Source organism: Megascapheus bottae, chromosome 22 (assembly GCF_031878675.1).
Source record: "Megascapheus bottae isolate mThoBot1 chromosome 22, mThoBot2.hap1, whole genome shotgun sequence".
Taxonomy (NCBI): Eukaryota; Metazoa; Chordata; class Mammalia; order Rodentia; family Geomyidae; genus Megascapheus; species Megascapheus bottae.
This window is the reverse complement of record NC_143530.1, coordinates 13,158,906-13,184,859: the sequence shown is the minus strand read 5'-3', so window position 1 is coordinate 13,184,859 and position 25,954 is coordinate 13,158,906. Positions and strand designations below refer to the sequence as shown.

The 25,954-nt window shown below is 51.6% G+C and overlaps 2 protein-coding genes across 16 annotated transcripts in view; both read left to right on the top strand.

The window, feature by feature from the left end:
* The window catches only part of Syngap1 (synaptic Ras GTPase activating protein 1), a 33,952-nt gene extending 12,284 nt beyond the window's left edge, over positions 1 to 21,668 (top strand). For 4 of the 15 annotated variants that reach the window (XM_090355879.1, XM_090355891.1, XM_090355889.1 and 1 more), the window contains 16 exons: positions 48 to 139; positions 571 to 692; positions 2,546 to 2,699; positions 2,856 to 2,954; positions 5,732 to 6,355; positions 6,453 to 6,597; positions 6,802 to 6,946; positions 8,391 to 8,627; positions 8,768 to 8,969; positions 9,160 to 9,338; positions 10,000 to 10,041; positions 10,384 to 11,455; positions 12,029 to 12,202; positions 14,862 to 15,073; positions 15,963 to 16,053; positions 19,745 to 21,668. In XM_090355879.1, coding sequence (XP_090212005.1) covers positions 48 to 139; positions 571 to 692; positions 2,546 to 2,699; positions 2,856 to 2,954; positions 5,732 to 6,355; positions 6,453 to 6,597; positions 6,802 to 6,946; positions 8,391 to 8,627; positions 8,768 to 8,969; positions 9,160 to 9,338; positions 10,000 to 10,041; positions 10,384 to 11,455; positions 12,029 to 12,202; positions 14,862 to 15,073; positions 15,963 to 16,053; positions 19,745 to 19,891 — 3,737 coding nt within the window. In that variant the 3' untranslated portion in view covers positions 19,892 to 21,668. Of the gene's footprint in view, positions 1 to 47; positions 140 to 570; positions 693 to 2,545; positions 2,700 to 2,855; positions 2,955 to 5,731; positions 6,356 to 6,452; positions 6,598 to 6,801; positions 6,947 to 8,390; positions 8,628 to 8,767; positions 8,970 to 9,159; positions 9,339 to 9,999; positions 10,042 to 10,383; positions 11,456 to 12,028; positions 12,203 to 14,861; positions 15,074 to 15,949; positions 16,054 to 16,854; positions 18,967 to 19,744 lie in introns of those variants that run through there. The other 11 variants (XM_090355890.1, XM_090355892.1, XM_090355893.1 and 8 more) reach the window with 9 other exon arrangements.
* A 798-nt stretch (positions 21,669 to 22,466) lies between these two features.
* On the top strand, positions 22,467 to 25,520 carry Zbtb9 (zinc finger and BTB domain containing 9). Its single transcript, XM_090355894.1, has one exon. It carries the CDS (start codon positions 23,191 to 23,193, stop codon positions 24,610 to 24,612), a length of 1,422 nt encoding a protein of 473 aa, XP_090212020.1. The 5' UTR covers positions 22,467 to 23,190; the 3' UTR covers positions 24,613 to 25,520.
* The last annotated feature ends 434 nt before the right edge of the window (positions 25,521 to 25,954 follow it).

Genomic DNA, 25,954 nt, shown 5'->3' with positions numbered 1-25,954 from the left:
TCTTGGGCTCCTCCCCAACTTTCCTTGGATCCTTTCCTCCCCTCCAGAATACCACTTGGGTCGCTCGAGGAGGAAGAGTGTCCCAGGGGGGAAGCAGTACAGCATGGAGGCCGCCCCCGCTGCACCCTTCCGGCCCTCGGTGAGTGAATGGAAGTGCCTGCCAGATGTAGCTCAGCTGGGCCTCCTCCCCTCCAGTCCCAGCTGGAGAGGCATAGGATTCTGAAAAAGGGGGCCGGAAGGAGAGGGTGTGTGAGTGTGAGTGTGTGTGTGTGTGTGTGTGTGTCCCTGCACCTCTTTGGTTTCCCCCTTCTTGGCTCTGCCCCCTGCTTCTCGGACCAGCCTCCCACCTTCTCCAAGCTGGTGTGTGTTTGTGTATTTGCTTTCACCACACGGCAGGCACCCGTGGGAGCAAAGAAGACAGACTGGTATCAGGACTCCTATCCCTCTTTCCTTGCCACTAGAGACTTCCCTTTCTTTCATCCCACCACCTTCCAGGGACTACTAGTAGAGGATGAGTAGGTAGGGAGCTGGTCCTGCCCCAACCCACCCCTATTCCCATTTCCTCCCCAGCAAGGCTTCCTGAGTCGTCGGCTAAAAAGCTCCATCAAACGCACCAAGTCACAACCCAAACTTGACCGGACCAGCAGCTTTCGCCAGATCCTGCCTCGCTTCCGAAGTGCTGACCATGACAGGTACAGGGGCTGGAGCCTGGGGGACAAAGATGCCTTTGATACTGGGGCTTTGGGGAGGAAGGGGCGGGAGAGAATTACCTGAATACAAAGGCTGAAAAGCTTAGATTGGTTGAGGGATGTCATGGTCAGGGACAGGACAGAGAGGAGCCAGGGTAGGCTCTGAGCACCAGTAGGGTGCAGAGAGGACTCACAGGGATAAGAAAGGGGGTGAAGGTGAAGTGAAGGAGGGCTCCTTAGGCTGACAGAAGATGGGCGCCAGCCCAGGATCTAAGGAGATATGCAGAGGGGCAGAAAGAAGTGACAAAGTCAGCCTAGAAAAGGAATCTAAGGATGGAGGGGGGGGAGAAGGATGGGAGGCGGGGGGGGGGGGGGCGGGGGGATGTGAGGAAGGGCAGCAGGTTAGAGTGGGGGGAGGCTAGGGCTCAGGGGCCTCATCAATGGAAGGGGGAAGGGACAGTGAAGAGCATGACAGAGGAGGGGGAGGCTGGGACAGGTGTGCCAGGTGATAGAATGAGAAGCAGAGGCTGGGAGGGGGGAATTTATGGATTGAGGCACGAAGAAGCCCAAGTCCAGGGGCCATTGCCCTGAGGCTGAACTTTAGACCTCTTGTCCTCTGCCTCAGTTATCTGTTATCTTCTTGAGGTCACTCTCTGGGTTTCCCCCTTATCCAGTCACTTCCCTGGGGAGAACCCTGGCCATTCCCTGCTCCCTAGACACCTTTCATGTCTGGTTGTCCCTGGAAATGGGCAGGTAGGGAGTTAGGGATAAAGCAAATCACACCTTTCCCTGCCCCCCTCTCATGTCACCAGAGCTGGATTTGGGACCAGCAGGGGGTGAGGGCATGGTATTCCTGGCCGCGGGGGCGGGGGGCCGGGGGAGCTTGGCGCTGACGGCAGCCAGTGCCTGTGATGACGGGGCTGCTATAAATAACTTCATGGAGGCTCCCACACCCAAGCTCCCCCTCCCGCTTCCCGCCTGCTCTCCACTCTTTATCCCCTACCAGTCTCCACACTGCTTGCTGTGCTGTCCCCCCTCCCCGTTCTGTGCCCCCAGCTCCCTTTACCCCCTGCCCCTCCGCAGTGCTGTGTGCATGACAGTCCTCATCTCTGTCTGTCCATCTCTCCAGGGGCCCCTCCGTTGCCTCTTTTCACTCTGTCTTGCTGTACATGCCTTTTCTCTGGCTAGTCCTTGCTCTTCCTGCCCTCTTCCTCAGCCCCATCTCCTATCTCTGACCTTCATTCTGCTCCTTTCTGTCCACAGCTTTCTCTTATTTCTTACATGTCTTTCCTTATTCTCTCTCCTCATTCTCTCATTCTCTGCTAAAACTTACCTTCTTACCTTATCCATTCATTCATTCATTCATTCGTTCTTTCTTTCTTTGAATCATGAAATGTTTGTTAGGCCTTGTGTGTCAGGTCCAGGCAGACCTATCATATCTTCAGTATTACTCTTGTTAGTTTCCATTTTTACCTTATACGGAGGCTCTGGTTTTCTAGGGTTATCTGGAGGTCCTACTTAGTCTAGGTCTTTTTTGCTTTGTTTTATTCCTCCTACACCCTCCCTCTTTCTTCTTCTGCATTGTCCGTTTTTGAGCTGAGGTATTTCTGGGTTTCTCTAGTCCTCACAACTCTTTAGACATCAGTGAGGGCAGAGGATTTTCTGGTTTCTCCTACGTGCTCCTATGCCCTTTCCCAGAGGAGCCTATGTTTCCTTTCTGTGAGTCTGTGTCTGTGTATGGAGGGAGTTCATTAGGTCTTCTCTGCAAGTCTCCATTCTAGAGCCATACAATGAAGCAGGGCTCCTGAGTGTATAAGAAGAGTGGAGTTCCTGATCCTGTTCTCCCCACCTGCCAGGGCCCGGCTGATGCAAAGCTTTAAGGAATCACATTCCCATGAGTCCTTGCTGAGTCCTAGCAGTGCAGCTGAAGCCTTGGAGCTTAACTTGGATGAAGATTCTATTATCAAGCCAGTGCACAGCTCTATCCTGGGCCAGGAGTTCTGTTTTGAGGTACTGGGTCTAGTAGACTGAGAAAGGCTAGAGGGCATGAAATAGAAGCCTCTGGGCTAGGATAGTCCTGGGAGGAAGTAATGATGGGGAGTCTTCAGGCTTTGGGAGTCACTTCTGCTCTGGAGCTTGAACTCTTAATTTCACATACCCTTGTAGGTGACAACATCATCTGGAACAAAATGTTTTGCCTGTCGGTCTGCAGCCGAAAGGGACAAATGGATCGAGAATCTACAACGTGCAGTAAAACCCAACAAGGTATTGGAGAGTAAGGAGACATGGATAGTTTGTCTAAGACAAAGGATAAGCCACAACAAAAGGAGGCTGAGGGCCTAATGGGCTAAACGAAAGGGTTTTCATTCCTTTTTTTTTTTTTTTTTTCCTGTATTGAGGATTGGGCCCAGAGAGTCATATACATGCTAGACAAACATTCTACCACACACACCATTCCCTTAGTCCTTTTATTCTTATTTTATATTTGATACAGCGTCTCTTCACCTTTGTTCTTTCTGGCCTCAAACTTGTGATCCACCTGCATCTGAGCAGCTGAGACTGTAGGCATGCCACTGTCCTTGAAGCCCTCATTTTTTCTTTCCATAGGAGTCCTAATTGACTGGGCTCTGATTTGTCAGCTGTGGTCCCCCTTCTTTGCAGGCAGTAATGCCTCATTAACCTCAGACAGGTGGTCACCCAGCTTCCACTTGCACTGTTTTGTTTTAGAACACACAAAATTCAGTTGGCCAAGTCTTTGTACCCTAGTTTCCTCTCTGTAAAATGGGTGGGAATCAAGTTGGATTGGACGACCTATAAAGGTCCCTTTGGCACGGAGATTCTACAAATCTGTGGCCTTCCAAAGACTTTTATTTCCTAGGAGAAATGCTTTTGGTTCTGTCAGCTAGTCTCCCTATCTTAGTTTCTAGCAAGCTCACTCACAGTCCTGGTCTCCCTCCTCTGGGAGGGTCCTTATTTATTTCTCAAATAGATAAAGTCTATTTTACTAGTGCTAATTTTTTTTTTTTATTGCCAGTGAGGAATTGAACCCAGGGCTTAAGAGCATGCCAGGCATGTACTCTACAGCTAAGCCACATTACTAGCCTAGTGCTAGGGTTTAAAACATCCAGGTCTTCTGCTTGCTAGGCAAATGCTCTACCACTTGAGTTACATCTCTGGCCTCAATGCCCTTTCTAAGAATGTTTTGGTAAGTTTTGGGTGCTGCTGCTTCCGTTTCCTCCTCCTCCTCCTCCTCCTCCTCCTCCTCCTCCTCCTCCTCCTTCTTCTTCATACTGAGGCTTGAACTCAAGCTAAGCAAGCCCTTTACCACCCCATCAGTGTCTTTCTTAAAAAATTCCACCTAAGGGCTGGGAATTTGGCCTAGTGGTGAGTGCTTACCTAGTATGCATGAAGCCCTGGATTCGATTTCTCAGAACCACATTATATAGAAAAGGCTAGAAGTGGTGAAATGGTAGAGCTCTAACCTTGAGAAAGCCCAAGGACAGTGCTTAGGTTCTGAGTACAAGTCCCAGGACTGGCAAAAAAAAAAATTACATCTAAGTAAGGTTAGTCACACGTATTAATCCTAGATAATAGGAAGACTGAGATTGGGAAGAATGAGGTTCAAGGCCACCCCAGCCAGAAAGTTCAAGAGATATCTCAACCAATAAAATGTTAGATATAGTAACACATACCTGGAAGTGGTCCAAGCTAGCCCAGGCAGAAAGAGAGGATCCTATTAAAAATGGAAACAAATTAGGAAAACATAAAGGATTAGAGGCATGGCTCAAATGGTAGAGTGCCTACTCAGCAAACAGAAGGCCCTGTCCTCCTCCCCCAATTAAAAAAAAAAAATACCTAAGCCAGGTGCCAGTGGCTCATGCCCATAATCCTAGCCACTTGGGAAGCTTGAAGTCTGAGGATTGTGGTTCAAAGCCATCCTGGGCAAGATGGTTCATGAAACCTTTTTTTGGGGGGGAGGTCAGTAATGGGGCTTAAACTCAGGGTCTAGATGCTGTCTGTGAGCCTCTTTGTGTGCAAGGCTAGCCATTTACCACTTAGAGCCACAGCACCACTTCCAGTTAATTGGAAACAAAAGTCTCACAGACTTTCCTGCACAGGCTGGCTCTGAACTGTGATCCTCAGATCTCAGCCTCCTGAATACCTAGGATTATAGGTGTGAGCCATCAGTGCATAGCTTCCATAAAACTCTTACCTCCAAATAACCACCAAAAAGGCCAGAAGTGGAGCTGTGGCTCAAGGGCGCTCTAAGGAAAGTTCTTTTTTGCCTGCTGAGCAATTCTTGGACATCCTTGGTAGAGGAGTGGGGAATGACTGGGCTGTATGTCATATAAAACCCTCCAGATCATTTGGCAGATGACTTCTTGACAGCTTCCCAAAGTTTGTGTGTCTGTATTGATAATTTTGAGTGGCTAACAAATGATATTATAATATCTACATAACTTTTGACAGAAAAAAGGTTTGGGGCTGGGAATGTGGCTTAGTGGTAGTTTTGCCTAACATGCATGAAACCCTGGGTTTGATTCCTCAGTACGACATAAACAGAAAAAGCACTGTGGTTCAAGTGTTAAAGTGACAGCCTTGAGCAAAGAAATTCAGGGACAGTGCCCAGACCCTGAGTTCAAGCCCCAGGACTGGCAAAAAAAAAAGTTCCCTGCCCATATATAGCTATATCCATCTAGTTTTGCCTCCATCTTTATGTGGTAAGCTTCCTTCTGGTTATCTCTGTCTCCAGATCTCCCTCTCCTATAATAAAGCTATTTGCCATTGGACTAATCCAGTATTCCCCAATCCAGTATTCCCTCATCTTAGTTTGATTGCATGGATCTTATTTATGAATGAGGTCACATTCACAGGTTCTGAATGGACATGAACTGGGTGTGGGGGGAGGGCACTGTTCAACCCAGTGTACCTTCTCAGCCTTAACATGGCTTTCTACATCCCACTTTCTCACTGCCTTTCCTCTTCTGGTCTCTCTTGTCTTTCTATCCCTCTTATCTATCCTAACCACCTCCGCATGCCAGGACAACAGCCGTCGGGTAGATAATGTGCTGAAACTATGGATCATAGAAGCCCGAGAACTGCCCCCCAAGAAGCGGTACTACTGTGAGCTTTGCCTAGATGACATGCTATATGCACGCACCACCTCCAAGCCTCGCTCAGCCTCAGGGGACACGGTCTTCTGGGGCGAGCACTTTGAGTTTAACAACCTGCCGGCTGTCCGTGCCCTGCGGCTGCATCTATATCGTGACTCAGACAAAAAGCGCAAGAAGGACAAGGCAGGCTATGTCGGCCTGGTGACTGTGCCAGTGGCCACCCTAGCTGGGCGCCACTTCACAGAGCAGTGGTACCCTGTGACCCTACCAACAGGCAGTGGGGGATCTGGGGGCATGGGGTCGGGAGGGGGAGGGGGTTCAGGGAGTGGCTCAGGGGGCAAGGGTAAAGGAGGTTGTCCGGCAGTACGGCTGAAGGCACGTTACCAGACAATGAGCATCCTGCCCATGGAATTGTATAAAGAGTTTGCAGAGTATGTCACCAATCATTATCGGATGCTGTGTGCAGTATTGGAGCCCGCCCTGAATGTCAAGGGCAAGGAAGAGGTTGCCAGTGCACTGGTTCATATCCTGCAGAGTACAGGCAAGGCCAAGGTGGGTACTGTGCCCTCGGGGAAGGTGCCTTGGGAACCAGCACTGCTGTGGAGGGCAATGAGGGTAGGACTGACTTTTGGGTTTTTCTGGGCCCCAGGACTTCCTTTCAGACATGGCCATGTCAGAGGTAGACCGGTTCATGGAACGAGAGCACCTCATATTCCGCGAGAACACGCTCGCCACTAAAGCCATAGAAGAGTATATGAGACTGATTGGTCAGAAATACCTCAAGGATGCTATTGGTATGGCCCACCTCCAGGTCCCTTCCTAAACCTACCAGACACCTAACCCATCTTTAAACACGGCCTCCCCACTCCCTAAGTTTACCCTCAACAGTGTAGGATCCCAGTTTCCCACCCTTGGTTTTGCCATTCCTCTGACCCAGGGAGCCCTTGTCCCTGCCCTTGGAAAGTGTGACTACTACTTATTGTGCCCCCACCCCCCAGGGGAGTTCATCCGTGCACTTTATGAATCTGAGGAGAACTGCGAAGTAGACCCCATCAAGTGCACGGCGTCTAGTCTGGCAGAGCACCAGGCCAACCTGCGGATGTGCTGTGAGTTGGCCTTGTGCAAGGTGGTCAACTCCCATTGGTGAGACTGGGAACGCTGGGCTGGGGGGTTGGGGTAATTGTGTGTTCATCTGTTCATCCATCTGTCCATCCTCTAAGAGGACTGAGCACCAGTTATGGGCAAAGCATTATTCTGGGTGTTGTAGAGCAGACAGGTGAATATGGCCTAGTCCCTGCCCTCAGAAGAGCCTACACCAGGAAGAGTAGGGACAAAAATGGAAAGAACCAATATGGAATCTGTTAGGTGCTCAAGGAGGGTTCTCTGTGCAGTGTCAAATCTGAAAAGGCAGGGCTTTGAGATAAGCAAGGAAGAGGTGCCTTGGACTAGGTTTTCAACACTGGGTTTGCTTACAGGGGGAAGAGACATTTCTAAAAGTAATGGGACAGGCACATGTACAAGGATAAGCCGACCCAGGAGCTTGCAGGGGATGACAAAATTGGCATAGTAGAGCACATGGCTCATAATGGAGGTGGAATCAGAGCTCTGTGGACAGGGAATTACAATCTGGAAGGTTCTGGAGTTTCTCAGTAGGTCTAGAGATGCCACTGAAGGTGTTGGCATCAGGAAAAATGCATGATTGAGAAAATCCATAAGTAGAGCTATCTATTGGGTGATCAAAATTAGCATTACTGGAATAGGGAGAATGAAGTCCAGGCTGGTGGTGGGTGTGGTTAATGGGCAAGGCATAAATATATCTTGAATAAAGACGGTGACAGGAAACATAGAAGAGAGTTGTTACAAGGACCAGCTGAGAGATGGGTGGGGAGCTTTCAACGGATTGGAAAGGAGGGGCCATGTCTGTGGGGAGTCAGGGATGACTCAAGAGGCCATGAGGCTGGTGGTTGGGAGACCGGTGGCCTCATTGACAGAAGCAGGAAAGTCAGGAGGAGGAGCCAGTTGGAGGTGTGGGGGCGATGGTAAGCTCCTTTTTACACTAGTCAAGTTTAAGGTGTCAGTGGGACATTGAGGTGGAACTGGGGGCGGGGAAGAGTAAGCTCTGAGCCATTCCAGGGACTGGGGATCATGCCTGGGGCACATCCATCCCCATTTCCCTGGAATCCAGAAGAATTGGGGGGAGGGGGTCCGAGCTCCCTGTATCTCAAGTGACCCTCCATCTCTCTCCCATCTCTGTCTCTCCCTGGTGTCTGTTTCTCTTCTCCTCCTCTCCTTGTCTTTCTCACCCACCCCTCTGTCTCTCTCCCATGTGTCTCTTTCCCCTCACCTTTCCCCCTCCATTTCTCTCTCCAGAATCTGTCTGTCCCCTCTACCATGGTCCTCTGCTTCCAGACGCCTTGCCTCTTTCTCCTGCAGTCTCTTCCTCCCTGTCTCTCCCACCTCTGTCTCCAGACCCTCACCTCCTGCCACCCCCTCAGCATGTTCCCTGGAAGCTGAGGGTCTCTGGGGCTCAGTCCCGGTCTCTCTCTTTCTCTCTCTCTCTCTCTGTCTCCCCACCCCTTCCCCTCAGCGTGTTCCCGAGGGAGCTGAAGGAGGTATTTGCATCATGGAGACTGCGCTGCGCAGAGCGGGGCCGGGAGGACATCGCCGACAGGCTCATCAGCGCCTCACTCTTCCTGCGCTTCCTCTGCCCAGCCATTATGTCGCCCAGTCTCTTTGGGCTCATGCAGGAGTACCCTGATGAGCAGACCTCACGAACCCTCACCCTCATCGCCAAGGTCATCCAGAACCTGGCCAACTTTTCCAAGTGAGGGAGGCTATAGGAAGGGTGGGGTCAGGCTGTAGGGGGCAAGAAGGTTCTCCTGAGTTCCCAGAGACCCTGAGGCAGGGGTGCGTGTGAGGCCTTTTGCATCTGTGTGACCTCCTCTTTCTGGATCCCTTGGCCAGGTTTACCTCAAAGGAGGATTTTCTGGGCTTCATGAATGAGTTTCTGGAGCTGGAGTGGGGTTCCATGCAGCAGTTCCTGTACGAGATCTCCAACCTGGACACGTTGACCAACAGCAGTAGCTTTGAGGGCTACATTGACTTGGGCCGCGAGCTCTCCACACTGCATGCCCTGCTCTGGGAGGTGCTGCCCCAGCTCAGCAAGGTCAGCAAATGCCCCCTTTGCCCCATCCCAGGCACTTCTATTGGTGCCTGGGACCTGAGAAACTGCCCTCTATAGATTTTTCTTCCCTGCCCATTTCCTAAAATGTTCTAACACTACTCTAGCTCACATACCTTCTGTGGCTCTCATAAAACTGCTTACTTAGCCCCAGGTAACAGCCTTGCCCTTCTAGGAAGCCCTCCTGAAGCTGGGCCCGCTACCCCGGCTCCTCAATGATATCAGCACAGCTCTAAGGAACCCCAACATCCAAAGGCAGCCAAGCCGCCAGAGTGAGCGGCCCCGGCCTCAGCCTGTGGTGCTGCGGGGGCCATCGGCAGAGATGCAGGGCTACATGATGCGGGACCTCAACAGGTGAGTTGTGACCGTTGCCCCTAGGTCCTGGGAACCCTATCTCACCTGTTCTGGATACTTCTCACTGGGCCCCACATGGATCTTTATAGGACTTGAAAGACAGGGGAAAGACATCAAGTTCGTGGGGGGGGAAAATGGTAAGAAGTTGGGTTATAGGCAATGGGAGGCCTTCAAAGCCAGAGGGAGCAAGAGCCTTAGAAATGCTGGGGTTCCTCTACTCCCAGCTTAGCTGGAGCCCAGGGGATCCCCACTGCAAGCTCTCATTTGTCTTTGCCTTTCTGCCTGCCCATGCCTGTCTCCAGGCTGAGGTTTGGCCAGCACATGTTCCAGCCATGTAGTATCAAAATAACCAACTATCTCTGTCTAGCTTGGAAAACAAGCTCTCTCCCCAGTTTCCACCAGAACCTTGCAGACCCTCCTTCCATGAGCCAGCCCTTAAACAAGGAGCACCTGGACACTTGCTTAGGCATCACTGTATCTACTGTGATGGGGTGGGCCTGGGCCTCAGCTGCTGTTCCTTATTTGATGATCACCCTGCTGTTCCTCTGCTCATGTCTCTTCCTCCATGATGCTACACCCATCCACTATTCTGGCCACTCCTTCCATCCATCCATACCTCTCTCCATCTGTTTGTGCGCGCCTTCTTCCCATCTCTCTCCAGCTCCATCGACCTTCAGTCCTTCATGGCACGAGGCCTCAACAGGTGAGGGGCTCTCCCCTCCCCAGCCCTCTCTTGCTCCACTGGCCTTCGCCCTCCTCCTCTCCTCTCCTCAGTGCACCTCATCTCCTCCATATCTGCCCAAACTGGCCCTCATCCCTTCTCCTGCTGCCCCCAAACCCCTCCTCTAGGTCTTACCCTTGTCCTTGGAGGGGCCTTGTCCCTTCCCTTTTCCCAGTCCCCTCCTGCATCCCTGCCTGCCTCTTCAGGGCTGCAACCACCAGCTCTGAGCCCTGCCCTGGGTCCCACTTTACACTCAAGGCCTTTACCAGATCACAGTAGCCCTGGACTTACGTTCTGCTTGTGTGTCTCCTTTCCTTGTGGCAGCTCTATGGACATGGCTCGCCTCCCCTCCCCCACCAAGGAAAAACCTCCCCCACCGCCACCTGGCGGGGGTAAAGACCTGTTCTATGTGAGCAGACCACCACTGGCCAGGTCCTCACCAGCATATTGCACAAGCAGCTCCGACATCACAGAGCCAGAGCAGAAGATGCTGAGTGTCAATAAGAGTGTGTCCATGCTGGACCTGCAAGGTGACGGGCCTGGTGGCCGCCTCAACAGCAGTAGTGTTTCCAACCTGGCAGCTGTTGGAGACCTGTTGCATTCAAGCCAGGCCTCACTGACAGCGGCCTTGGGGCTTCGGCCTGCACCTGCTGGACGCCTCTCCCAGGGAAGTGGCTCATCCATCACGGCAGCTGGCATGCGCCTCAGCCAGATGGGTGTCACCACGGACGGTGTCCCTGCCCAGCAACTGCGCATCCCCCTCTCCTTCCAGAACCCTCTCTTCCATATGGCTGCTGATGGGCCAGGGCCCCCAGGGGGTCATGGAGGAGGTGGTGGCCACGGCCAACCCTCGTCCCATCATCATCATCACCACCATCATCACCACCGAGGTGGAGAGCCCCCAGGGGACACCTTCGCCCCATTCCATGGCTATAGCAAGAGTGAGGACCTCTCCTCAGGGGTCCCTAAGCCCCCAGCTGCCTCCATCCTTCACAGCCACAGTTACAGTGATGAGTTTGGACCCTCTGGCACTGACTTCACCCGTCGGCAGCTCTCACTCCAGGACAACCTGCAGCACATGCTGTCCCCTCCTCAGATCACCATCGGTCCCCAGAGGCCAGCTCCCTCAGGGCCCGGCGGTGGGAGTGGTGGGGGCAGTGGCGGGGGTGGTGGGGGCCAGCCACCTCCCTTGCAGAGGGGCAAGTCTCAGCAGTTGACAGTCAGCGCTGCCCAGAAACCTCGGCCATCCAGCGGGAACCTATTGCAGTCCCCAGAGCCAAGTTACGGCCCTTCCCGTCCACGGCAACAGAGCCTCAGCAAGGAGGGCAGCATTGGGGGCAGCGGGGGCAGCGGTGGCGGAGGGGGTGGGGGGCTCAAGCCCTCCATCACCAAGCAGGTAGGTGAGGGTAGGAGGAAAGTGGGTGGAAAGGGTGAAGAGCTGGGAGGGAAAGAGGAAATGGTGTGATGGTGGGGATGCCACAGCATGGGCTTTCTCACCTCCTCTGGTTCTTTAAACATGTAATTGCTTGCACTATGCTATGTGCTAGTTAGGCACAGTGGATAACACAAACAAATGCTTGCCCTCATAGCACTCTCATTCCAGAGGGAAGATAAAAACAATTATTTTCAGGGCCAGGAGTTTGGCCTAGTGGTAGAGTGCTTGCCTAGCATGCACAAAGATCCGGGTTCAATTCCCTGATACCACACACATAGAAAAAAGCCAGAAGTGGTGCTGAGGCTTAAGTGGTAGAACTCTAACCTTGAGAAAATCCAAGCCCTGAGCTCAAGCCCAGGACTGGCAAAAAAAAAAAAAAATCAATTATTTTCTTTCCTATCATTGTGAGGGGAGAAGGTTCAATAGGAGAGTGGGTCTGGGGCTATCAGTTGCTGGCTCGATTTCTCTTTAAATGCATCCTGCCTTTTCCTACCTTTCTGCTGTCTTGTCTGCCTCTACCTTGCCATGCCCCAGCATTCTCAGACGCCATCCACGCTGAACCCTACGATGCCAGCCTCTGAACGAACTGTGGCTTGGGTCTCCAATATGCCTCACCTGTCAGCAGACATTGAGAGCGCCCACATTGAACGGGAAGAGTACAAGCTCAAGGAGTACTCAAAATCCATGGATGAAAGCCGGCTAGATAGGGTACGATGGTCCTGCCCTCCCTCCCTTCAGCCCTAGTTCTTTCTTTAAATTTAGTCCCTCCAAGGAAAACATTCAGACTTAGATCGTTTTGGTGAAATAAGAACCTGGTCTCATTTGTAAGTGTGTGTGTGTGTGTGTGTATGTGTGTGTGTGTGTGTGTGTGTGTTGTGGGGCTTGAACTCTGGGCCTGGATGTTATCCCTGAGCTCTTCAGCTCAAGGCTACTTCCCTACCCCTTGAGCCACAGCGCCACTTCTGGTTTCCTTGTGGTTAATTGGAGATAAGTCTCTTGGACTTTAGTGCCCAGGCTAGCTTTGAACTATGATCCTGAGATCTCAGTCTCCTGAGTAGCTAGGATTACAGGCATGAGCCATTGCACCCGGCCCTGGTCTTATTTTTGAGAAGGCTTCAGTCTATTAAGGGAGACAAGATGACAATTGGTCTGTTTAAAAAGTGATTGTCTATTTTGTGGGTTACGTACACTATAGACTGGGGAGAAATGTGTTGTAATTAGGCTTGCTGCCATGTTCTTCCCCAGAGATAATCTTACCCCTACTTCTGGGACTGCTCAGGAAGAGAATTTTCTTTCACTAGAAGTGGGAGCTACTCAGCTGGGCTTGGCAGAAGCTGTGCAAGCAATGGTTGGACTACCCAATCAGTGACCTGTGAGTGTAGTGGCCGAGACTCATTGGATGTAGGTTACATGATCGACAGGGGCTGGGGAGGGTGGCCTAGTGGTAGAGTGCTTGCCTAGCATGCATGAAGCCCTGGGTTCGAATCCCTGCTACCACATACACAGAAAAAGCCGGAAGTAGTGTTGGGGCTTAAGTGGTAGAGTGCTAGCCTTGAGAAAGCTGAAGGATAGTACCCAGGCCCTAAGTTTAAGCCTCAGTACAGATTCCTCAGTGGGGGGCAATGGCTCTAGAGTCTTGGTTGGTGGCAACAGAGAGTAGTTAGTCCCAAGAGCCTTGAGGCACCTGCCAGTAATTTGTAGGAAGTTATTTGGGGAGGCCATTGTTCCAAGGGCCCTGAGGAAAAGGGTGACTGCACAATTAGGACATATATAAAGAACCTAGGAATACCACATGGGGAGGAGAAAGATTTTTAGGAAGACATAGTTTTTGAGCATAGGTAATGTTGCACTATCTTAATGGATTTGGTCCAGCAAGTTCCAAGAGCAAAATGAAGCCCTAATGCTCCAAGGAAACCACTGTAAGCAGTGTATTCATATCTTTCCTCTGTACCTAGTAGGGAATGGTTATATATTTTCCCCCTTCAGAGGATGGTAAAAGCTTCTCAGGGCTCTTTTTCCAGTCTCTAGTTCAAACAAGGGAGGGAATTTGTTGAGAAAGGCCCCAGACTAGTTCTAGTCAATATCATTTAGTGCAGTGATAAAAAGTCCTATGATGTGCACTGTTAAGAATGGTAGCTATGGCCACAAGTTTGGCTACTGGTAGAGCACTTGCCTAGCATGCACAAAGACTGGGGCTCGATTCCTCCTTACCACACATGCATAGAGAAAGCCAGAAATGGTGCTGTGGCTCAAGTGGTAGAGCTCTAGCCTTGAGAAGAGCCCAAGGACAGTGCTCAGGCTCTGAATTCAAGGTCCAGGACTGGCAGGAAAAAAAAAAAAGAATGGTAACTACAGCTGGGCACTGGTGGCTCATGCCTATAATCCTACCTATCAGGAGGCTGAGACCTGAAGATCACAGTTCAAAGCCAGCCTGGGCAAGAAAGTCAGTGAGACACTTATCTCCAATTAACTATTAGAAAATTGGAAGTGGCACTGTTGCTCAAGGGGTAGGGCAGTAGTGTTGAGCTAAAGAGCTCAGAAACAGCACCCAGGGCCAGAGTTCAAGTTCTATGACCAACACACACAAAAAAGACGAATGGTAGCTACATGTGGCTAGTGGTTATTGTATTTGTGACTTGTTGTGATTCAAGAAATAAATTATTTAACTTTGAAATAACTACATAAATGTTGCTTGATGGTGAGGCCCTGGGTGCAATGCCCAGCACTGAAAAAAAAAAAAAAGAGCTACGTGTGGCTTGTGGCTACCATATTATTATATTAGGCCATCCAATTCTAGACTAGAGCCCAAAGAAAAAACAAAATGATTCTTCCAAACAAAAATTTAAAATATTGAAATGACCACGTTCTTCTGGCTATGGAACTCCAGGGTTGTATTAGCAGAGTGATATTCCTAGATTTTCAGCCTGGGAGCTCCTTGATGATCTATAATCTCCAGGACACTTCAGGAGAATCACGTTTTGGATACACCTATCACAGCTGCACTCCAATCCAGTGTCCTTTGTGTCTGTGTCTCTCCCACATACTCAGTTTCATCTTGGAGCTGATGAATCCCTTCATCTTTTATTTCTAGGTACATTTACACAAGGTGTGTCAAAGTTGCTCTGTGGGTCCTCATATGTCCTGATAGGCATGTGCAAGGACAGACATACCTCTTAGGGTGTGGCTCTAGAATCTTGCTCCATCTTAAGTGAGCCTCAGCATCATGCTGAGCCTTCTCTAAAGCGTGCTGACTGTGGGTTTGATGCTCTATGCAGTGTCTCTCCTGGGTGGATGAGGTTAGGGGCTGGTTGGTGGGGGTCAGAGAAGAGCACCTCTCATAGTGCGGGGTCGTGTGCCCGGCGGGCAGGTGAAGGAGTACGAGGAGGAGATCCACTCACTGAAGGAGCGACTGCACATGTCCAACCGGAAGCTAGAAGAATATGAGCGGAGGCTGCTGTCTCAGGAAGAACAAACCAGCAAAATCCTGATGCAGTACCAAGCCCGACTGGAGCAAAGTGAGAAGCGGCTGAGGCAGCAGCAGGTGGAAAAGGATTCACAGATCAAGAGCATCATTGGCAGGTGAGGGGCGGCCCGGGAAGGGCAACAAGGGAGCCTGAGGCTGAAAGGAGCAGAGACTGGGTTACTCTTCCAGATCCTGGCCCAATTCAGGGGGTCCCATCAGGCTCTTCCTAGGGAGTCACGGCTTAATCACCTGGTGGGGAGAAGCTGGTTCCTACCTAGGCCAGACCTGCCCACCCCAGCACAAAGCAGGAACCCTAGTCACAGGGGCCCCTGAATACTCCTGGAAAGAACTCCCTCTCCGGCTTGGCATAGGGTTTCATCAGGAAGCATCTTTTGGCTTGTGCATGTTTCAAACTCTCCAAAGTTGGTGTCTCAGCAAGGGGGTCAGTTATCTTGAAATCCAAGGGGAGAGAGCCCAAACCTCATTCCAACCAGAGCCAGCTCCAATTGGATTTCATGTAAATGTATGCTGGAGTAGGAAATAGAAGGGCTCTTGACCTGAAACATTTTGGTACCCTTGATTTTATTGATAGCCTTCATATGACCTTGAGAATCTTCACCAAAGGCAGGGAGAGCTGGGCATACTAATTATGGGGACTGGTTCTGGGCCCTGGGCTGCAGTGTCTTGGGCTGTCACCAGAGGTACGAGCCAGGTCTTCAGCCACAGAGGGTCTACAGGAAGGATATTGCAGTCCCATGGGGAAGGAGGGTGGGGGTGCTTTGGGTGTCAGAGGTCTTTAAGGTACAGAAGCATATCTTTAGTTTCTAAGAGGGTTTCTAAGAGGAAGGTAGAGAACAGGACCCTGAGTGACAAGGAAGTCTTCTGGGTGACAGCAGTGGAGGAGTCTGTGGGAAGGGGAGAAGGATGCCTGAGGTAGTCAGGAGTTCCATGGGCAGGTGCCCAGCCTGTGCCCGCCACTAACCCCACTGAAGCCCGTCCCTTCAGGCTGATGCTGGTGGAGGAGGAGCTGCGCCGGGACCACCCCGCCATGGCTGAGCCGCTGCCTGAACCCAAGAAGAGGCTGCTCGACGCTCAGGTGGAAATTACAATGTCATTTATCTTCTCCGTGTCCCATCCCCATCCATCCCACTGTCCTTTGTGCACTCACTGCACCAGCCACCCCAGCCCCATCACATCTGTCTCTCATTGTCCTCTGTCGGCTCCTCAGTGACCCATCTTCATCCCATCTTCTGTGCCTATGTCACTCCTGGCAGTGTCAGCCCCATCCTTGTGCCTTCCTGCCCGTCTTCCCATTCCTGTCTGCATATCAGGACCTCCTTCCGGAACCTCAGCCTCTGCCACGTCCTCACTTGTTCTCTAAACTGCTGCTATGCCTTGACTCCCTCCTGTTCAAGGCACAGTTCAGCCTCCTCTATTCTGCTCTTGTGCTAAGAAGGCTAGCAGTTGCTCTTTGCTAGACTGGAGCAGAGGGCACTCTGAATTGTAATTTTCTCAAGCCCTGGAGGGTGCCCTAGAGAGTTGAGGTCCTCATTACTTTGCTTCTCCTAACTCCCTATAATCTGACTCCCTGGAAGCTCTCATATCTTTTCCTCTTCCCAACTCTTCAGATCCTGAGAGCCTTCCATGAACCTCTCTCCTCAGTGCCTAAGTCTACCCTGCTTCCTTTGGCCTTCTCTGGCCTCCCACTTGACTCACTCTCTGGCTCCCTGCTGCCACCCTCTATGCTTCCCAGCCAGCCTGGTGGCCTCTCCCTCCTTGCTTTCCCCAGATCCTATTCTTCCCTACCCATACTCCTCTTCCTCTGCTCTGACCACCAGGCCTCCCTGTCACTACCACCAAGGCCCTGACCCCATGACCCCACTCTCTCCCCCTGCAGCTCCTCATCAGGTAATTCTCCTGGTTCCGCTTTGACCACGGGCGGAGGACACTGGGGGAGGTGACTCCGGACCACTGCAGGTTGGTCATGAAGCCTCTCCCTTCTCACTGCTGCCTTCCACACCTGGAGAACGCCCACAGACCCTACCCTCCTGATACCTCTTCACAGACCTCTCCCCACAGCACCATCAGAGAGCACTTGCTGATGCCCCCCCACAACCACCCTATGCTACTTTAATAAAGAGTACCGAGTTTCACCCAAGCTGGACCTAACACATTCACAGGTCCTGCTCCTTCCCTTCAACCCCACCCTACCCCTTCCTCTACCTCTCCAATGTATGTCTGTCACCCCCCATTTCACCAGAGTGTCCTTGGGGGGTGGGGTACTAGGGTGGGTTCAACAGGGTGGAGGAAAATGATGAGTTGAGGGGCCCTGGCCAATAGGGGCTGTACCGACTGCAAAAGGTATGTTGGGGTTTCCTCTTCCTTCCCTAACCCTGGTTTCTTTTCTTTTTTGCCAATTCTGGGGCTTGAATTCAGGGCCCAGGCACTGTCCTTGAGCTTTCTCAAGGCTATAGCTCTACCACTTGAGCCACAGCACTACTTGAGACTTTTTCGGTGTGTGTGGTACCGAGACATCAAACCCAGGGCTTTGTGCATGTTAGGCAAGAATTCTACCACTAGGCCACATTCCCAGATCTAACCCCGATTTTCTGAAACCCCTCTTCCTTCCTGCTCCTTTCTTTTTACTCTTCCCCGTCTTAGACCTATGAGGCAAAAGGCACCTGGTGCTCATGTTAGCTGCCACTTGGTAAGAACTGGGAGTGGGAAGTTAACTCAGGGACTTTTGAGGAACAAGAGGGAATACTGGATAAATGTTAGGCTGTGGGCTAGCCTTGGCCTGAGAGAAGTAAGGCGAGGTTATCTCCCTTGATCACATCAGGGCTCACTAGCCCTGCTGGTTCTCATGCAGAAGTGCTAGGAACAGCATGTAAAATGACCTTCTCTTCCTGTTAGGGCTCACATGTCCAGGTTGCTAATGAACTCATTCCCCTCACCCCCCATCCTCCTGTGGCCTTGCTGGCTATGTAATCCTACCTTAAAAGCCAGTAAATAGGAACTTGTCAGCCCCAGTTATCACTTCGGAGATGCTTTATTTCTGTGGGATTGATCTGCAGTGGGCAGTGACTCTTTGCACTGTAATTTTAACTTTCTGCTTGCCCAGCCTCTCTGTCAAAGTAGTGATCTGTAAACAGATGCTAAAAGGCACCAGGGGATCTCATCATTTAAAGGACTCCTGCAGTGAATTCTTTTGTAAAATGAATAATGGCACCCTAATTTATCTACTTTCTAAATTTGGGTCCGTGGGGGTGTAAGGGGCATGCCCATGTGCCATCATGAGCAGACAAGTAGAGGGAAGGGAATCTGAGGGTTCCTTCCCCTGTTATCTTGCCATATGTACTCAGGGTACTCTAGCCACGTATAATCTCTCCCACTGACTGGCAGTGCATGAGATAACCAGTGAGCTAAGAGGGGCAGTTTTGTTTAAAGACTGAATTTAGATAACCTTCTAGATGCATCTTTGATCTTGAGATGGAAGAGAAGAGCTGCCCTGGGAGCCTCTGTTTGTGTCCTTTGGAAATGAGGGTCAGCTATGACTATATGTTGTCAGACCTAACTACATATCCTGTGGCCCATCTGTTTGGAACCACTTTTCCTTCTGAACCTTGTCTGTTTTGAGCTTGAATTTTAAAAAGCCGAGTTAAATGGCCAGAAGTGTGGGGAACTCAGGTGGCCTTCTTCTCTCCTGGCAGAGGATCAGAAGAGTGACATGAGGGCAGGAACCAGGAGAGATAGGAGGTGGTGAGAACAGAGCTAAGGGTGGGTGTGGGGTCTGGTACCCCTTACCCTCCAGCTTTGTGAGACCAGAGCTAGGGAATGAATGAAAGGAAAGTAGGAATGGAGAAGATAAGAGCCAGTTTTAGCATTGCATGAATGAGGAGATTGGGGCCCTCTGTGTTCCCGCAGAGGTCCTCAGTCACTTCATCGAATGTAGGAGAGGCTTCCTCTCACAAGATTTTCCCTTCCCACATCACCTCCCTGACCCCTCTCTCCCCAGTTGAACCTCTCTCATTTGGGATGTTATATTTGAGAAGATGGTCACTCTGAATAAGTGACAAAACTGAATGCAATGTCTATTTAATGAAATGTATGTCTTCAAAATATATACAGTAAGTAGAACTCTATGAACAAGGCTTTTATACTCAGGCCCTCAGGGAGCATGCTTTAATGAATACATAGGCTTGAAAAATCTGTTTGCTGGTTTAAGTTAAATGTCCCTGCCCACAGACACACTTCCACCACTAATTTGCTTAGCATACCCTTTCTTCACAGATAAAGGAAAACTCAAGCCCAGTTTCTGTTCAAAGTATGAAAAAAATTCCAACTCCACAGGAGTTTGGATTAATAAGGTTTTGCTGTACTGCCTCCCTTGGTTCCTTGATGTAAAGTGCCTTCCTGGGACTGGGGGTGGACAGGGAGGGGGTTCCACAAGGAAGAGGGTGGTCAGGGCAGGGGATGATACATAGGTGAAGCTGGTGGGATTAGGCTGGGGAGTGAGAAGAGAGCTTGCTGCTTCTGAATGGTTTCCTGGGGTGACTGGGGTGAAGGCTTGAAGGCCCCTGTTAGGAGTCTGGGGGTGAGATTCCCTGATCCCACAGGATACTGCAGGTGAGAAACAACAGGAGGATGATGAGGATTGTCCTGGGAGGAGGAGGTGGACATGGCTGTGGAGTAGGCTGGCTATGGGGAAGGCCACTGTTAGGGGCTAGCATCCAGGTCTCCACGAAGCGTCTCAATAAGTCCGCGCTCCCCTCTTTGGTGTCTTGCAGGAGAGGCAGCTTCCCCCCTTGGGTCCAACAAACCCGCGTGTGACGCTGGCCCCACCTTGGAACGGCCTGGCCCCCCCAGCCCCGCCCCCCCCACCCCGGCTGCAGATCACGGAGAACGGCGAGTTCCGAAACACCGCAGACCACTAGCCCACCCAGCATCACAGACCTTCTTCTCCTCCCCTGTGCACCCCATCCTGGAACAGTACTAATCACCAGGACTGGACACCACTGAGGGACAGCGGGATTGCCTCCCTGAATGCCTCCTCGAGGGATACTAATCCCCCACCACCCCACTGCACCATTTCCAGGAGGGAGAGTGGGGACCCTCAGCCACCCTCTTTTCCTTCCTGTCGGGTGCTGCCCCCTGACCCCCAGGGACCCTTGCCCTAGGATACCACCTACCCCACACAGACCCCTTCACTCCGGGGTGCTATCCCCATCCTCTGCCTCATTGTTCCCCTGAGCACTGGGGGACAGACCCTCACTCCCACCCTGGGGGTGTGGCACCTCCAAACTTTCAACTTCAGGGTGATTTTTTTAGCAGTAACCAGAGCTGACAATCTTAACTCCCCTCCACCGCCCCATTTTGGCCTCCCCTGCCCCCCTTGTTATGGGGAGGGGACCCCGGGTGAGGGGACCCTATTACCCCTTGATTTCTCAGGAGCGTCTGGGGGGGCTCAGCACGCACAAACTCCTCCTACCACTCTTAAATTTACTCCCTCCCCACCCAGAACCCAGATGGGGTGGAGGGGGCCACCGGGGCAGGGAGGGGGCGGCAAGGGGGGAATGGGAGTTGTCTCCCCTTCCTTCCACACCTGATCTGCTCTCGGCTGGTCCCAGAGCGGGGTGAGGGGGCTTATGCCCCCCCCTCCCCCAGTGTGTTGGGTGGGGTGGAATTGAGGTTAGGGTGAGGGGTTAGGGTTTTGGAGGGTGTGTGTGTGTTGAGGACAGTCTAGTTGTTCTGCCCTTCCATACACACACAATCCCTCTTGCCCCTCCCCTCTCTCTTCTTGGTCTCTACTCCCTGGGGGAGGGGGGAATTTACTCTAGGAAAAGCCATGTCTCTCTCCCCCAGGGCGGGGGGACCTGTGTTAGAGGAGGGGTGTTGGGGGGCCCCTTTCCATGACTCTGTCCCCCTGGGGGAAGGTAGGACAGGGCCGGGCTTCCCTCTCATCCTCCTCCTGCCCCAGTCTCCTTCCACCTCCCTCCTTCCCGCCAGCTCCACAATTTTTCGGTGTTTCTCTGTACATAGCTCTCTGGCGGGATAGGGGAGGTAGGATGGATGGGGTTCAGGGTGGGTAGGCCATGGGAAGGGAGAAGCCCCTCTCTGGCACCCCCTCTTCCCTGAATGCTGTCCCCTACTCAGCCTTGCCCCCTCATCCTTTCTTGCGTTTGGTATTGAGACTCTTCCTAGATTCCATCCTCCTTTCTTTTGTATGGACAGTTCCCCTTCAGTCCCTTCCCTCTACACACATACACCCAGCCGGGCCAAATTTATACTTATATAAAAGTTGTAAATATGTGAAATTTTATCCCTGTGCCCTTCCCTCTGCTTTCCCCACACCTCGGGCCCTGCCTCTGGACCCCCTTCTTCCTCTCTTTGGCTGTTGTAATTATCTGGGGTTTGTACTGTACATATCCGGGGTGTGTGTGTGTGGGCTGGGGGCAACCCCTCTGTACAGAGCTTCCTGGCCCCCCTCCCCCTCCCTTCCGCTTCCCTTCCCACTCAGCACCTTAAGAGTAGGGAGATGTTCTTCCTACCTGTTTTGTTTTGTTTTCTCGTTCTCCCCTCCCACTCCACTCCCGTCTTTTCTGTCCCCCATCACCTCTCCCTTTTCTCCACTCCCAGCCCCATTTCCTTTTTTTTCTGGAGTGTGTGGTGAAACAGAAAAATCATGTTTAATAAACGGAGATTGTTCTTTTATTGCTGTGCTGACTTTCTTAGCCTGGGGTCTCCAGACGGACCAGGAGGGTATCAGGATATTTCTTGAGAAGCCGACAGCCTGGGAGCAAAGCCATATGACCCTGCCTACCCCTATCGCTCCCAGGCCGCGGGACTTGTTCTATCTTAGAGCAGGGAGTGTTTGTCCTGGTCAAACTAACCCTAACTCCCCTCCCCACCGCTTCACAAGTAGCCTGAAGGAGCCGAGGATGAACACAGCATCACCTGACGAAAGAGTCCAAGTCTGTATCTGCATGTTAATTGTCTAGAAATATGATTTTATTGTTGGTAAAAATACTTGGATGAAAAACAGAGGACGAGGCCTGGCTCCTTAGCATATGTGGGCTTCAGACAACCACTTGCCAGCCTAATAAGGACTCTTGGGTCTGTTTCCCTCGCACGGCAACACCTACCTCCATGGGTGGTGGGAGGACACGAGGTATCGGGGGCCAGTGTTCAGTCCACACAGTAGGTGCCAAATTAGTCTCGGCCCTCTCAGCACCGATCGGGGCAGACGCTACGCTTCACCACCAGGAAACGCAGCTTTACTCGACGACGAACGGGTTGCGGAGCCTGGGCTCCGCATCTGGGGTGCAACCCGGACTCTGCTTGTTCCTCTGAGACCCCACCCTGTGGGTTCTAGAATCCCAAGCTTCTTGCTAGCCCCGCCCTTTCTGTCACGCAACCAATCAGCACGAGGCTTATAGGATGCTGCCCTCTAATTGGCTCCGGCCCCACTCAGCGTGGGCGTCCGGTGGGGAGGTGGCGGCTTCCGGCCGGGAAGGCGTTGTGGCGGTAGTGGTGCCGCGAGGTCGGCCTCGCGTGTGGAACGGCGGGGGCGTGCCGGCGCCTGAGGTGGCCGGGCTGGGAGTCTTGGCCACTGAGAGGCTCACCATTCCTGGGAGCCAGCGAGTGTGTGCGCCTTGTGGCGGAGCAGAGCTGCGGAGCAGGAGCGTGCAGAGCTTCTGGGATCTGAACGGACCTCCTCATCCTAACAGTGTCTGGAGGTTAAAACCCAGGTTAGTATTTTCTTGGTTTTTCTCTTGGAGAGAGGGACTGACTGCAAAAAAAAGTTTCCGCCCTTGAGCTGGGAGCTGGTGGCTGACGCCTGTAATCCTAGCCCCTCAGGAGGCTGACATCTGAGAGGACTGGGGTTCAAAGCCAGCCCGGGCAAGAAAGTCCGTGAGACTCTTTCCGTCCAGTTAACCACCAGAAAACCGGAAGTGGCCCTGCGGCTCCAAGTGGTGGAGCACTAGCTTTGAGCAAAAGAGCTCAGGGACAGCATCCAGGCCCTAAGTTCAAGCCCCACCACCGACGAAAAGAAAAAAAAAAAAAGAAAAGTTACCGCCTGGGGCGGGTTGGTTGTTTGAGGAGAAACGTTTCTCCTCCTACTGCCCTCTGTGACTTCCATCCCTATTCCCCACAGCCTTCATGCTCAGTTGAGTCTACCTTCAGACCTGCATTGTTTCTCAACCCTCCAGGAATTCTGCCTTTCCCAGAGGCCATGGATTCTTCTACCCTTTTGCCTCCCGCTGCAGCTTCCCCGATGTGCAATCCAGCCCCCAGAACCATCCAGATCGAGTTCCCTCAGCATAGCTCCTCGCTGCTGGAATCCCTCAACCGCCACAGGCTAGAGGGAAAGTTCTGTGATGTATCTCTTCTGGTGCAGGGCCGGGAACTTCGGGCTCACAAAGCAGTGTTGGCTGCTGCTTCTCCTTACTTCCATGACAAGTTGCTTCTGGGGGATGCGCCACGACTCACGCTGCCTAGTGTCATTGAAGCTGATGCCTTTGAGGGACTGCTTCAGCTCATTTATTCAGGGCACCTCCGTCTCCCTCTAGATGCTCTCCCTGCCCATCTCCTTGTAGCCAGTGGCCTTCAGATGTGGCAAGTAGTAGATCAATGCTCAGAGATTCTTAGAGAACTAGAAGTTTCAGGGAGTGGAATTTCAGCCCGTGGAGGAGTCTCCTACCACACAGTTCTTCCCACATCCTCTCCAGGAGGCTGGTGTATTCGCTCGTCCCCTTTCCAGGCCCCAGTACAGTCCTCTGCTTCTACAGAGAGTCCAGCTTCTACTGAGAGCCCCATTGGAGGGGAGGGGAGTGAACTGGGAGAAGTGTTACAAATTCAGGTGGAAGAAGATGAGGAGGAGGAGGAGGAAGAAGAAGAAGAGGTGGACCAAGGTTCAGCAACCTCATTATCTCAGGCTTCTCAACCTCAAAGAGTATCAGGGAGCTTTGCCCATGCTCGTGGGTCCCACCCACTGCCTGTAACTGCTCCCCGCAGGCATCCAGAGGGCGAGAGTACACCAGTTGAATCTGCTGCCCCTTCCACTGCACTGCCTCCCAAAATCTTCTACATTAAGCAGGAGCCCTTTGAACCTAAGGAGGAGATAGGAGGTGGAACTCAGTCTGGTGGAATAAAAGAGGAGACCAAAGCATTTCCTGGAGGAGATGCTGAAGGGAATGGGGAGCTAAGATTCTTACTGCCCCCAGGAACAGGGACAACATCTGGAGGTGGGGGTCCGTCGTGGAAACCAGTGGATCTTCATGGGAATGAAATCCTGTCTGGAGGTGGAGGCCCTGGAGGAACAGGGCAGGCTGTGCATGGGCCTGTAAAGCTGGGTGGGACACCACCTGCAGATGGAAAACGCTTTGGTTGCTTATGTGGGAAGCGGTTTGCAGTAAAGCCAAAACGTGACCGGCACATCATGCTGACCTTCAGCCTTCGCCCTTTTGGCTGTGGTATCTGTAACAAACGTTTCAAGTTAAAGCACCATCTGACAGAGCACATGAAGACCCATGCTGGAGCCCTGCATGCCTGTCCCCATTGTGGCCGTCGATTCCGAGTCCATGCCTGTTACCTTCGTCACCGGGATCTGTGCAAGGGCCAGGGTTGGGCCACTGCCCACTGGACTTACAAATGACTGCTCAGGCTGTCCACTCATTTCAAGGACAAATAGCCACTGATGATGATGGATACTTAGCCTTCTCTGCTCTGAGGTATGAACCTCAGCCCAGCAGACTGGGAAGCTTAGATTTCTCACCAGGTTTTGGTAACCCCAACCCCAGTTAGGGAAGTGGTTTATAAGCTATACTTAAATTGATCACTTGCTCCCGATGGAGAAATTAAGACTTCAGATTAGAAGGTTAGAGAAGAGGTAGAACACAGTGTTGACATGTGGAGTTAAAGGACCTGGTGTTCAACGAAGGATATGTTTGACTTGGAGCTGTGATGTTCTGTTCTGAGACTAAGCTCTAAGCTTTTCCTCATTATTGCTGGAACTGTGACCATAATTTTTTTTTTGTACGATTCCAGAAGCCCCTCAGATTGTACCATGCTTTCCCCTAGTAGACATCTTTCTATTACCTTTTTGTATATATATAAGTTGTAGTTGAGCACTTTAACAAAATTAAGCATTCCATATGTCATTCCTAGAACCCTCTTTAACAGAGGATGTTCCCCTCAACTGCTTGTGCCTCTTGTCTATCCTTTCCACCACTGATAACTTATACATTGACCACAGTGATGAATGTGACCAGTGAACTCAGGAGATGGCAGCTGACCCTCATTGTTTTCAGGGTGGTTTGTGTTTCAGGGTGCTCTGTGAACAATCTGCCATGGTCAGAGGGACTCAGGGCTGAGGCCACAGATGCTAAAGATTACAGAATAACTGCACAGTAGAACCACACTGCCTCACTTTCCATCCCACCCACATTTGATAGAGGTAGCCCTTTTATTGAGAGGTGGAGGGATAGATCTAGAATGAGGGTGGAGGGAGATGTTAATTGGTATAATTAATTTCTTCAAATAAACCTTACCCTGAAATCTAAACTGATGGTGGACTGGATTAAATAGTTTGTGTGGAAAAGATTTAAGAGCAGAGCCACAGAGATAAATATATTCCTCTTGCAGCGGGGTTATGTTTATGGTTTCACAGGTCCATCATAACGAGCACTGTCCTGACTAGCTACTGAATTACCTCTGGTAATTTCCTTTGTCTTTCAGAATCTGAACTGCAGTACTGGCTGGGAATGTGTCTTAGTGGTATAGTGCTTGCTTAGCATGCATAAAGCCCTGGGTTTGATTCCTCAGTGTCACACACATACACACACACACACACACAAAAGCCAGAAGTGGCACTGTGGCTCAAATTGAAGATGCTAACCTTGAGAAAAAGAAGCTCAGGGACATTGCCCAGGCCCTGAGTTCAAGCCCAAGGACTGCAGGGTGTGGTGGGAGGGAAGGGAGAGTGTCACGGACTTTCC

Excerpts from the sequence above, each read along its gene's own strand:
- Zbtb9 (XM_090355894.1), top strand. The coding sequence starts at position 23,191 with ATGGATTCTTCTACCCTTTTGCCTCCCGCTGCAGCTTCCCCGATGTGC.